Below are 13,979 nucleotides of genomic sequence, written 5' to 3' on the forward strand. Positions count from 1 at the left end.
CAATCTCACATTAGCTTACAGCCCATCACCACCCAAATCTAACCTTAGCAGTGCAACAAAAATGGCGAGCAATATCGGCGCTATCTTGCCGTACAGTTTTGGGGCAGATTCTAGCTCAGATGAGTAAACAAATGGATCTATTTGTCTGCAAGTGGATGCATCGAAATGGGGCAGAGCAGGGAGCTTGTAGACTGCTGGTTGTAGATTTTGCACGACTATAATCTTTTTCCAGGGGCGTTTTCGTTTGCTCCTGATTCACAATCTATAAGATACTTAGAAATACAATTTTAAGCTTAATTTTGTTCATACATGTCGTCGATCATAAGAGAAATGCTGCAAGAACATGTTAAAAACACATTTTTATTGTGGTGGATCTTTAAGATATTCGTGTTTACAATGTAGATCATGTTTCACATTTCCTACTTTAATTCCTCAGCAGGATGAACATGGATTTGTCTTACATTTCAGTAAAGTTAATTTTTTCCTACTGTAAGAAAAAAGTGATTGTAATTGGTCTGATCCGCAGAAGCAAAGACGAGTCAAAGAATAAAGGAAAACATGTTTAATGCAGAACACGGATCTTCACATGAAGCTTGATGGAGGATCATTCCCCCCTCTAAAGGCTACGTTACATGGGTTCTGGGTCTGAGCTCCTGCGCTGTGCCGTGTGTGGCTCATAGGCATTTAAGCAGGAAGAAGTTGCAGAAAGCTCCTCGAGGACAGTCACACATCTTCCCGATGCGAGATCCTTTCCTGATGGCGCAGTGCTCTCCGAGGTCGCACTGAACAGAAACACAATGGGTAAGAAATGATCCCTGTGGTCCGCTCTAGTCACTTCCACGGAAACTTGCCCACCCTGATGGAATAGAAACTTTTTCTAACGTGTTCTAGTGCTTGTGCAGACTCCTTGGATACAATTTTTCATTCTCTTATTCCTGCTCTGAAGAACTGCGATCTGAATTTAGCCAAACTGTGAAATTTAAAAACATTAAATGAGATTTAAATGTGAAAAAAATTAGTTTTGGACAGCAGCTGCACATCTGTAACCTCCCTCATTTTGAGTTTCTCAAACCGCATCCATGCTGAAAGCAGTTTTGATAAATAAAATACATTAACCAAATGATTGATCTAAATGTGATCTGAATCCTGCTGAAAGTTCCTCTGATTCCAGCTTTGCTCTGACATGATATTACACGTTGGTAAAGGTATGTAATCCTTAATTTCAGCGCCCCCTGCTGTCAAACAGCTTTCATTGCAGATCAGTGAAGCAGTAATGATGCTGATGCATCCCCTCAACAGAATTGAGAGGATTTTTGTCTGAATAGGAAACTATAATTTTCAACTAAACAAAACTTCCTAATTTTTTTTTCTGTTTTAAACATTAGTAAACTTTCTTAATCATCTGTAAGGAGCTGCAGCAGACAGGAGGTCACATGGGTTATAATCTTCTCCAACCTGAGAGCAAGAGCTCTTTAAGGAGAACTGAACCATTTCTGAGATAGATGGTCATCCTTCATCTTCACGCATAAAGAATGTGGTCCCAAAGAGGGAGGAGGGTCAGTTTGGCTTGTGGAGGGTGTGGTGCACTCACAGAGGGAACCTGTCCGTATTTCTTCTCCCAGGGGTTGATCCGTGTCGTCTGCAGCCTTTCCAGGACATCGTGTAGCGCGCCAAGCTGAAAAATACAAGAGCATCAACGCTACACATTTCAGCTGTTCAAATACGATATAACAAAGCAAAGCATTCAAGCCTTTTATATTTGCTTTCCCATAATAACCCTACACTCGAGATGTTTAATAGTTTGAGCCTAAAGACAAGAAATAGAACAATATACCATTTTAATCTTGTATAAAATAAAACTTGAAATAAACAGACCAGTTGTGTGCAGAGAAACAATTCAGTACTTCCTGCAGCCTAATTTCTAGATGCTATTTATTTAAATTGTGATATTTATACATGTCGATATTTCCATTGAAGTGTCAAAAGTAATGTTTACATATATTTTATTTTGTTATTTTTACTTTAAGTCATTTTATCCATGTCAAGTTGTAAAGCAAAAAAAAAGTCAAAGTTGCTATGTATAAGTTGTTTAACATAGCAATAAAATATTTAACAAATTATCGGAATTTAGTAATTTTTAAAGTTTTATTTTTTATTATTATTGTTTTTGTCCCGCGTGCAGCAGTTGAGAGCGCACGTGCTGCGGTTGTTGCTCTCACCAGTCTGTTTGAGTTGTAGCGTGAGTCCTGCAGGTCCGGCACCTGCCTCTCGTCCCTCTCGGCTTCCGTCCTCCCTGCCGGACAGAGTGCGCAAAGCACCGCCGCGCACAGCACCGCCTGCGCCCACATGTCTGCAACAGCGAAGAAACGAGAGGAGAAGTCGAAGGAAAGTTCGGGCTGGGGGAGTCAGGAGAGTGTGAGTCTCCTTCGCCTGCCTACACTTGAGAGTGACTGCCGCGCGCCTCGCTCCGCGCTCCATCTCTTCATCCGAAAGATTCGCAGTGACGTCAAGAGAATGACGTAAAAGCTAGTGATGGATCAAAACAAGCAACTAAATACAACATTAACGATTTAATGCTTTTGAAAACTACTTGTTAATTTTAGAGAGCTGACGAAAAATAAAATAATGCAGATCATTGCTAAAGCACAAAACAAAAAATAAAGGTTCAGATCAAAAGTTGGAGTTTTTATCTATATGGAAGTTCATCTGTAGCATAATTAAAAATATAAGTCAATACCAGAAATGCTTTTTCATTTTAACAATAAAGCTAAGTTCGTTAACTCAAAATTAAAAAGAAAAAGCAATCCGCCAAACCGCTTTTTCTTTTTCTTCTTCAACACCGCTCATTCTGTCACTTAATTAAAATGATAAAGAAAATGATATTGGACATTTCAATTTAAAAAAAAGTCCTCTAGTAAATGTGTAACAAAATTTAATTAGAAATATCTAATTTGGCAATTAAAATGGATTAACAGAAATGCTTTTAAAATTTCACAATGTAACTGCATCAATTGACTCAAAAATAAATTAAAAAATCAATCCTTCAAATATGCTATTTCTTTTTAATTTGAGTCAACAAATGCAGCTTCATTTTGAAAATGAAAAAGCATTTTTGATATTGACTTTTATTTTATTTATGTTACAGAAAAACTTCCATAGTTATCCAGTGTTTACGGCAGTTGTTTACATTTTTCTTTCACTCCCACTGCCGTTCAGGAGGTGCAGGGCCACACACTCACAACCCAAGGACAACCTTCTAGAGTCACCAAGCCAGACAAGAAGCACTTTAGAAATCCTTTTTGAAAAAAAAACCAAGATTCAGTTTTGCTGCCTGGATTGACGCCACTGGGAGCCCACTCTGGGATTGGGACTTGCAGGGCAAGTGCCTGGTGGCTGGGGGCTCTTTTGATGGGCCCTCCCTGAAGTGACAACATAGCATTTCTCTACTCTGAGCCCACCACCTGCAGGAGAGGTGAAACATCCATGAACTCTGAATTAGTATTGGGAGACGGACTTGGGACAAATGCACATCTCAATAAAATATAAGTAGATTTCTTGACAAGAAAATACGAGTTGATTGCTGTATTAGTACTGATAGAGCAGCCGAATTTTATCTTTTATTTCAAGAGTTCCTTTGAAAAATGTTATGCTTTGTTTTTAATTGCTGCTCCAGAATCTCACAGCAGACTTTTCTTCCTTAGATCGCTAAAGACTGACATGAATCAATCAAGCTCAGCTGGGTTGAACTGAGCAGACTCCTGAATTCACACCAGAAAATGTCATTAGATCCAACATTTTTAACATTTTTGCAAAAATGATTAGACTAAAAAATTAAACAGAAAAGGAAGAGAAAAAAGTGAAAGATGTTTGATTAAAATTTGGATTTGAACCTGATTCTATCTCCTATGTTGTTTTCGAGAAGTGTTGCCTCCAGGTTCAGGTTGAGCTCTGTGCTGCAGACTCACATTCGTGACAGCACCTGTTATTGTCACCAACCTTTACAGAATCAAATAACTTAAACCCAGTAAGTGTTAATGAAAAAGATATTGTCTTCATGTGACTGAACAGTGAGATGAACTTAAACAGCTTTTGTGAATCCTTCTGAGCTCATCTTTCTTCATTTTGATGCACCTTTTTTTTCTATCTCAGATATAACAGAAACATGTTCTTCTGGCTCTGGCTCTACAATGAAGGTGTGTTTCCATCACAAATTGTTCAGAGCTGAAGCAGTCGCTTGTAAAAGAACCGAATGTGAGGAGAGAATAAAGAAGCGGTGAAGTGTGAGCGCGAGCCGGTCCTTTCCTGTTTGTCAGGATGACAGGCAGACTGAACGCATGGAGCTGTTTGTTCTAATAAACTCCGTTCAAGATGAAAACAAAAGCAACTTTTTTAGAGACAGGCTGTCGCAGCGAATTCACGCCGGAGCGGCTGAGCTTTTACCAATTTCCTTCTTATATTTAACTTTGTAACAACCAGATACACAAACATGTGAGACGGTTGACTGAGGATGAAGCTGTTGTCGCCCTGCAGCTGAAATCAAAGCAGGTTACTTTGGGTCACGTCCCAGGTTACATTTTTACATTCATCATCACACCTTTATATAAAATGTTCCTGAGCTTTTTCTTTTTGTTTTCTAATAGATGCAATAAACACAAACATGTCTGCAATGTTGTGACGGCGAGAACTCGCCGCTGCGGGCTCACGGGTGTCTCTGCCTGCAGGTGATGACAGGAAGCTCCTTCATCATGTTAGTTTGAAACTGAGATGATTTCCTGACTGAACGAGACATGATTTGGGAAAAAATGAATTCCTCCTAAGAGATGCTGATTAAACGTTGATCAGTCACGAGGTTTGAACTTGTGTTCCACCATCGTGATCACTCTTTTTGCAGCTGAGTGCAGCTCACTGATCTTCTCGCTTGGCCGCTTAGATTTAAGGTTTTATGTAATGACACACACTCTGAGGCAAACTTTTTTCTGTTATTCTTCAATTCCCAAAGCTCTAGAAGCCCTGATAACTTCTTATTTGAGGGCCATGAGCTGAGTGGGTTTTTGTGTGTAAACATCCGGCCCTGTGAGTGTGAGCGGCCCCTGGGACGCTCCTGCTGTCAGCAGGGATTTACTGTGAGAAGAGGCTTAGCTGATGTGGAGTTACAGCTGAATACTCACAGATTTTAAGCTGCAAGGGGTATCGGCTCTCTGAGGAACGCTCTGGTTGTAAATAAACCTGCAAATATGTAAGAGGTTTAAAACCCGCTGTCTTGTTCTGGCGAGCTCCAGAGAACGATGCAGTTTGTGATTGTCTGCACATGGGAGGAGGATGAAGACCTTTGCTTCAGTCTATCAAATCCTGCTGACTTAAGTGAGGATGTAAGCAGCTATGAAGCTCTACTCCTTCTATTAAAACACAAACTATCCTGCTCTTCATTTTAATGCACTGATGAAGTGGATTCAGTGAAAATAATGCAGATTTTTAAACTCAACCATCCAGCGATGAGTTCCAAACCTCGATTTTTCCAAACCTCAATCATCAGTAAGCTAAGTGGACTCGGCAGCTCATGGACCAGAGAGCAGATCCAGCATCTCCCCCAGCCCCCACCACATGTACGCCCCCACACCACAGTCTAAAAATGTACCTGCCTTCTCATTCACACCTTCAGAGCGTCTCAAATGCGCTGAAGACGCCTCTCGTTTTTAAACACGTCTGTTTACATCTTTGTTGCATTTTCCATGTGAACAATGCAGAAATCACAGGGATAGATTAATACAACAATAAGAGGAAACGTGTTTGCTGATTTGTGACTTTGGTTATCCTCAAAGTATATGTGTGGCTTTAAAACCTTCAATGGATTTTATTGAGATTTGAATTATGTTTAGTTTTAGGAGAAAGGTGTGTTCAAATCAAATCAAATCACACTTGATTTACATAAAACAGCTTTCATGCTTTAAGCAGCTCAAAGCAGTTTATATTTAAAAACAAACGTTTTAAAGTTAGCCACAAAAATCTACTGCATTTAATAAAAGTATTCACCTTTTATTTAAATTAGCTTCATTTATTTGTTATACAAGTCTTTTCAGTTGACTGTATATGAGAACCAGACCGAGTGACTCCTCCCCCATGGCGTTCCAAACAGGAAGTAGCCGCTGGCTTCATGAAGTCAAAATTCCATAGACTTCTATTGAGAAATAAACAACTTTTACTCAGACATTGATTTGTCAGAATAACCATTCGTTCACTGATATCTTTTTTAAAAACACGTTCTTGATAATTCTCATTTTTAACCCCCTTTTAGTACAATTTATTCAAGCTATAAACCTGCCAATCAGAGGCCTCAATAGAAGAATGTGGTCTTGCCTCTAACGTTCAAAACGTTTGATTGACAGATTCTCCCAAGTTGGCTTTCAAGTGTTGGGGCTGTGGACTTCCGACAAGCTCATTCCTGATTGGTGAGAGCGGTTGCTAAAACAATTATGACTCTGACTGATTTGGATCAAACATTGCTTACTAACAATGTCTGGTTCCAAGGTGGCGGCATCCATTTTGCAACGTCTCAGTCCAGTTCTCTTATACAGGAATTTTTTTAACTCCTTTATGGTGTCAGTCTTTTATAGAACAAAAAACTCATCTTTAATTCAATTCAATTCAATTTTATTTGTATAGCCCAAAATCACAACAACAGTCGTCTCGATGGGCTTCGAAGTAAAACATGAATTCAAAAGGATCATGAAAACAAAGAGTTCAATAGGAAAATACTAAAATGAACTAACAAACTGACTAAGCTATACTGGCATCCCTGCCCTTAGACCCCCCTTCGCGGTAAGGAAAAACTCCCAAAAAAAACGGATTCCGGAAAAAACGAAGAAACCTCAGGGGTGCCCACATGAAGGAGGGATCCTCCCCCAGGACGGACAGGCGATTTACCAGAACTCTTAGAGAAGAATTAACTTATCTAAATCTACAACTACATATATAAAAGTCCAGCAGACGAGCTTCATCCAGCCATGGTTGTGGGGACAGTCAAAGGCGCGAGTCGAGCCGGAGACAGGAACCACAGCCAGGTGTAGGAGCGCGAGCAAAGGCGAGGTACACGGTCAGGAACTGGAGCACGGATGAACCAACTGGAATCTGGAAGCACTCCCACTCCCCAGGAGGGGAGAGGAAAAGAGGGACAATACATGAATCGCACTGTACCAAACAGAGGCATGGAGAACTAAATGATAAATTATGATCAAGAATAGAGGAGAGGAAGGGTAGAAGTAAAAAAGGAAAGAGGACAGAACCCCAGTGCACCATAGTTACCCCAGCTTCAACTTCTATCAGCCTTTTAAAAGAAATAGTTATTAAGTTTAATTTAAACAAATTAACATTAAGTTAAATAATCTCTGAATACTAACTAGTCTGACAATAAGCCTGTCCAAAGAGGAATGTTTTAAGTCTAACTTTGAATGTAGAAACTGAGTCGGCCTCTCTTACATGAGCTGGGAGCTTATTCCATAAAACAGGGGCTTGGTGACTAAACGCTCTACCTCCAACCGTACTTTTACTAATTCTAGGAACCACAAGCAGTCCTGCATTTTGCGAGCGAAGTGTTCTCATTGGATGGTAAGGGACTATGAGGTCCTTAATATAGGACGGGGCCATTCCATGTAAGGCCTTATAGGTTAACAGGAGGATCTTGAACTTGATTCTAGAATCAACTGGGAGCCAATGGAGCGAAACCAACACAGGAGTGATGTGATCTCTTCTGCTAGTTCCAGCTAACAATCTAGCTGCTGCGTTCTGAACAAGCTGGAGACTTCTTAAGGAACTCTTAGGACACGCTGCTAACAAGGAGTTACAGTAATCCAGCCTCGACGTAACAAATGCATGGATGAGTTTTTCAGCATCACTCTTAGAAAGTATATTTCTGATCTTAGCAATATTCCGCAGGTGAAAAAAGGCAGTTCTGCACGCCTGAGATATGTGAGCCTTAAATGATAAATCCTGGTCAAGTAAAACCCCAAGGTTTCTAACTGTGGAATTAGGGGCTATACTTATGCCATCCAGGGAGACTATCTGAGCAGACAGAGCATCTCTGAGGTTTTTAGGACCAAGTATAATGACCTCAGTTTTTTCTGGGTTCAAGAGGAGGTAATTAATTGTCATCCAGGTCTTGATGTCTCTGATGCAGGCGTTCAGTTTCTCTATCTGGTCATTCTGGTCAGGCTTCATGGATAAATACAACTGCGTATCGTCGGCATAACAATGAAAATTAATGCTGTGTTTCCTGATTATGTTTCCTAGGGGTAGCATATAAAGCGTAAACAGGATCGGCCCCAAGACTGAGCCCTGTGGGACTCCATAGTTGACTCGAGTGCACTGAGAGGAATGGCCATTTACATTAATGAACTGATACCTATCGGACAGATAGGATTTAAACCACTGGAGAGCAGATCCTCTGATCCCTATGTCCTGCTCTAATCTATGGAGTAAAATACCGTGGTCGATGGTGTCAAAGGCTGCACTGAGGTCTTTAAGTGGCTCCAGGTCTGCTGGCAGGTATCTTTAGATTTGAGAAGGACATCTTTAACCGTTCTGATCTGCTACAAATGATGAGACGGCTTCTGGAAGCTCAGCAGGAATTGTGGTGCACTTTGAGTGCTGCATCGATTGCACTCTATTTTCCGGTCACTCAAAGCTCTCTGGATTTCAAAAAGTCTTGATGCTTCAGACAAGCATTGATCATTCCAGGCCAGAAGATCCAAACTTTAGTTTTCTGATAGAAAGAAAAGTAGAATAAAGGTTTTCTGTTAGCTAAAGCTCAATAATAAAATCAAATCAAGTAAAAAAATAAAAGGGCTGCATGGTGGTGCAGTGGTTAGGGCTCTTGCCTCACAGCAAGAAGGCCCCCAGTTCAAGTCCTGGCAGGGAGACCGGAACCAGAACATCAATGGGGTACCCTTCTGTGTTCTCCCTGTGCATGCATGGATTATCTCCAGAGTCTACCGCCATCCAAAAATATGCTTCATAGCTAAAGTGGTTAATCTAAATTTTCCATAGGTGTGAGTGTGCATGGGTGTGTGATTGTGGCCATGTGACAGAATGGCAACCTGTCCAGGGTGTCCCCTGCCTTTGCCTACAAGTGGCTGGGATAGGCTCCAGCAGCCCTGTGAAAGGGATAAAATGGCAGAAGATGAAAGAAATCAAATAAAATTTAATTAAATAATAAGAAAAATTATAAAACCATCAGGTAATGTTGCTCCTCAGAAAATACGCTCAGAAGTCATCAAAAAGTTGGAAGTTTGTCTGCTGATTCTCAGAAATCTATCAGCATCTGTGTTTGGATGTCTTAACTCACAATGTCACTTTGACATTGGTTTTATTTGGGAAATGATAAAAAAAAGTCAAATCTTGTGATTTATTTAAATGAGGTAAAGCTGAGTGAAAATGTTCTCTGGTCATATGAACTCTTTCAGACCAGATCGGAGATATTTTCCATCATTATCACCGTTCATGTTCTCAGGAAAAAGATGAGAAGAATCCTGATAATTCATCTCAAAGTCTGCACGCACGGATTATCTCCACGCTATCTTTTAATTGCCACTCCAATCACCGGTGTGACCGATCACTGACTGTCCCCTTATGATCAAAGTGATGGCTTCATCCAACCTTGCAGGTCAGTCACCTGAGAGGAAAAGGTCAGTGTCTTATATTTTATGAACACGGGCAATACAAAAAAACAAAAACAAAACGGAGGAACAATTTGGAAAACTGCAAAAACTGAGTGTTATTAGTTTTGCAGTTTTGCAGCTTCTGTGTGTAGAAGCTTCCTTCCTGCCTTCATCCTTCAGGTTATATAACAAACTGATGTTCAATGGACTCCAGGAGTCTGTAACATCCACTTACTGACCGCAGAGGAGGATTTCATCTCCTGTGAAGTTCATTCAGTGGGGCTTACTGCAGCGTCTGAAGCCTCAGCAGCAGACGCAGAACTGCTGATCCTGCATTAGACACCATGTAAGAACATATTAGCGGAAACTCCTGTCATTTTTCTCAGCTTCTGATGAGCAGAAAACTTTGTTTGCAGAAGTGGAAAGAGAATGAAAGTTTGAAGATGTTTAATGAGTGGTCATTATCTACTAGACCTTTGATGCTGTGGGCTCAGATCCAGCAGCTTGGCTCTTCAGCTCTTTGAAGCCTTTTGAATTTTTTTCTTTTTTTTTTACCAGAAGAATCTCCGGCTCATTAATGCTCTGCTAATTTGCTCTTCTCTGAATATTGGTTGATGAGTGATGCTAATCAGCTTTTTTCTTTTTGTCTCTCCAGAGATGTGCTGACGTGGACTCAGAGGGTGAGCACGCCTCTCTCCTGCCTCAGAGTTAACTCTCTGAATCTGCTGTTTTGTCCTGATTTGAATTTATCCACTGAAGCTTCCTCGGTTATGTAACTCTCACAGCAGCAGCTTTTACGCTTCAGCTGGAGAACTCACTTGCTTCATAATCATTAACGAAAGACATCAATGCCGACCAACTTTTACAGCTACTTAAGAGAACTAATGAAGGCAAAATGTTAAAAAGGAGCTGCGTCTATAAATAGCTGTTGCTCCTGTCAACAGAACAGAAACAAATACAGTTAAAAGACATTTTTTATCAATTCATCCTCAGTCTCAGACTAAAACCAGCCTTGGCCACCTTGTTTATAATTCAAGTTCAAGTAAACACAGGAAGAAGAGGACTGAACAAGAACAGTTTGTTTGAAGCTTGAAGGAGAAAAACTTTTCTATAAAATCACAAATAGTTTCAAAAACCTTCACTTGAACAAACCTTTAGATTACTGAAACAGCTAACTTTAATTGCACAAGAGTTTGCTGTTTTGAAGTTTTACATAAACACCTCATACCAATGTGAAGCATGGTGGTGGAGGAATAACAATATGGGCTGGTTTTTAGAACAAACAATACATATTGTAAACAAGAACACAAGGATGTAAGAACAGATTCACACTTGAATCTGTGAGGGGGATCCCCAGGATTCGCAAATTACAGGAGTTTGTGCCTCCAAGGGGCAAATGTTGGGTCCTTGACTTTGTGGAAGCAGTTATTTTATGCTACTAATTTGTTTTAAATGGGCTGCACGGTGGCGCAGTGGTTAGCACTCTCTCCTGAAAGCAGGGAGCTCAGACTCTAGAACTCGAGGGACGGCATCCTTCTGGTTTAAAGAGTCCAGCATCATCTGCCAATGTTTAGCCAATAAAGAGTATCAATGGCAGGTCGGAAAACAAATGAAGGCCCTCAAGGCCTGGAGTTTGGGACCTGTGCCTTACAACGAATCTCGGCTGGGTCCTTTCTGTGTGGAGTTTGCATGTTCTCCTCGTGATTGTTTGACTTTTTTCCGGGCATCGCGGTTTCCTCCCACAGTCCAAAAATGTACCTCACAGGTAAATTGGTATCTCCAAATTGTCCCTAGATGTGCTGTGCATGTGGCTCTGCAACCGTTAAGGGTGTACCCCATCTTTGCCCAACAGTCCTTGGGTTTGCTCCAGCGACCCTGTGACCCTGAATGGGATTCCGTGGGTTCGGAAGATGGATGGTTATGTTAAACATCAAGCAACTTTCTTTGTTTTCTCACTTTACTTTATTTTTGTTTTCTTGTACTCTGTACCCTCATTCTTCTCCACGTTATCCTCTCCTTTTTCTTCAATCAAGTTCTCTTGACTCTTCTCTCACAAATTCCTCTGTCTGCCTGCTGTCTGTCAAGAACTTCAGAAAGGTCATCTTCTTTTAGTTTACTTTAGTTTTGAACACAAATCTCCATTTGAGGAGTTTCCAACTGGACCCTAATTTTAAAGAAAAAGAGAGAGCACTGGTCACATGAACGTGTGATTCTTTGTCAAAACAAAGTAAGATTTTACCATCTTCTTAAATTTTAAGGATGCATCTGGAACACTTTTGTTTATTAAATAACATTTCAGTATCCACCCATTCATTTTCTTAACCCCCTCGAATCCCTTTCAGGGTCATGGCGGTGCTGGAGCCTATCCCAGCTACTGTTAAGCAAAGGCAGGGTACAACCTGAGCAGCTCGCCAGTCCGTTGCAGAGGCACACACACATGCACACCTAGGGTAAATTTACAGACACTTATAATGCAAGTTTTTGGACTGTGGGAGGAAACCGGAGTGCCAGGAGAAAACGCATGCATGCATGAGGAGAACATGAATTCCACACAGAAAGGTTGAAAGGTTTCGAGCTATGACCTTCTCTGAGAGGTGAGGGCGCTAACCACTACACCATCATGCAGTGTCCATCAGTGTACAAATTAGCAGGAATTTTGTCAATTTACATAAGGAAAGAACTTAAAAATCTGATATCATAAAGTTTCCTTCAAGTTTAGTCTTAACAAACGATCTTTAAAATGGCTGTGTTTATCTCCAAATGCCTTATTAACTGCTGCTGGAAGTTTAAATAATAAGTTGCACTGTTACAAGTCACTAATAGCTGATGACCCAAAAATGGGAACATGTAGACTGTAGCCACATTTGAAGAACATCAGCATCGTTTTTTTCTATTTACATTCATGTTAAAAATATATTTGAAATAATATTAAAAACCCTTAAAGATGTGTATGTTGACATTTGTCTGTCTGATGTACACTCAGACCTTCAGCTTCCTTGCTGACTCCAATTCGGCTTTATTCACATTTTTTTCAAGTGGCCGGTTTGCTTTTACCGCATTCTGTCTAGTTTTTAGAAGATTTAGGATCTTGCTAAAGGCCCGAGTCCTTTCGCGCTCACAAGAGTTTCATGATAATTTACTGTATTTTGAAACCCCCTTATCACGAGCTCTGGTTAGGCAGAGTATGTTCTCTGTTTTCAACGCTGCATAGACAGAAACACAGCGCCCCCTACTGTTGATTATTATGTAAACTGGTCAAGCAAATAACATGTTAATTTACCCATACATAGAAAATATTTCAAAATAAAAAAAAGCTCTGAACAATAAGTCAGATAGAAGAAAATCCTCTGCAGATCAACACAAGATGATAACAACATATAATAATAATCATCAGCATTATTGTGTATGTAATATTAGTTATGATAATAACCATAAATAGTCATTCTTTCCACACAAAAAAAAGATTCCATCATTGTAGTGTTTCTATCTAATGTTTTATCCTTAAACACCCGCTCTGATTTTGTTGGACATCTTTAGGCCGAATAAAACTGCTAACTTTAAACAAACAATGAGGTCAGTCTGCAAAAAAGCTCAGGAATTGCAAGTTATATTTCTTTTCATAAATGAAGCTCAAGCTGACTTAAAGTGAACTTAATGAATGATCATAAATGTCGACCACCATAAACCGGAGTTTGTTTTTATTATCCAGTGTGAAAGCAGCTCTGCACACATTAGTCAAGAAATGTTCCCTGTCCGTTGCAGAAAAGATAGGAATGTCAGTCAAAGGTCCATTTCAATCATCTTTTGATCCATTGTAAAATATTTCCCAGTAGTCTTTTAGCAATTGAATTTCCCCAACGTGGGATCAATAAAGAATATCTTATCTTAATTATGATTATGCTGTTTGTAGCCAAAACTGAGAGCTTTCTGTTTACAAGATCTCCTGCTATCCTACAGACCCTCACAATCCTGAGGCAAAATTAACTATGCAACAAAAATGGTGAACAATACTGAAGCTGTCCAGCTGAAAAGTCTTGAGCCAGATTCCAGCTCAGACAAGGAAACAAAGACGTTCATGGATCTATTTTTCTACATGTGGATGCACCAGAATGGATCTGAGCAGGGAGCTTGTGTATTTTTTATGTAACAACATCTTTTCATCTGCTCCTGATTCACAATTTGAAGTAAATACTCAGAAATGCAATTTTAAGCTTAATTTTATTTACATATCTTCTCCATTATCAGAAAAATGCCACAACTCGTAAAAAACACCAAAAACACGATTTTCATCAGTGTATCTTTGATTAGGTTTAGTGTTCCACAGAATTG

General features: G+C 40.0%; 1 protein-coding gene across 1 annotated transcript; it reads right to left on the minus strand.

Moving 5' to 3' along the window:
* Window positions 1-549: 549 nt before the first annotated feature.
* On the minus strand, window positions 550-2,452 carry LOC100533499 (cocaine- and amphetamine-regulated transcript ch6). Its single transcript, NM_001204781.1, has 3 exons — window positions 2,220-2,452; window positions 1,592-1,675; window positions 550-782 (listed from the first exon to the last, which is right to left on the minus strand). Exons 1-3 carry the CDS (start codon window positions 2,346-2,348, stop codon window positions 675-677), a joined length of 321 nt encoding a protein of 106 aa, NP_001191710.1. The 5' UTR covers window positions 2,349-2,452; the 3' UTR covers window positions 550-674.
* Between the last annotated feature and the right edge of the window lie 11,527 nt (window positions 2,453-13,979).

Source organism: Oryzias latipes, chromosome 6 (assembly GCF_002234675.1).
Source record: "Oryzias latipes chromosome 6, ASM223467v1".
NCBI lineage: Eukaryota > Metazoa > Chordata > Actinopteri > Beloniformes > Adrianichthyidae > Oryzias > Oryzias latipes.

What these genes read in the sequence shown, in the direction of transcription:
- LOC100533499 (NM_001204781.1), bottom strand. Translation starts at nt 2,348, where the DNA reads ATGTGGGCGCAGGCGGTGCTGTGCGCGGCGGTGCTTTGCGCACTCTGT. An exon ending in GCTACAACTCAAACAGACTG is followed by an intron (nt 1,676 to 2,219) that starts GTGAGAGCAACA and finishes TGTATTTTTCAG; the next exon opens with CTTGGCGCGCTACACGATGT. An exon ending in AATACGGACAGGTTCCCTCT is followed by an intron (nt 783 to 1,591) that starts GTGAGTGCACCA and finishes GTTTCTGTTCAG; the next exon opens with TGCGACCTCGGAGAGCACTG.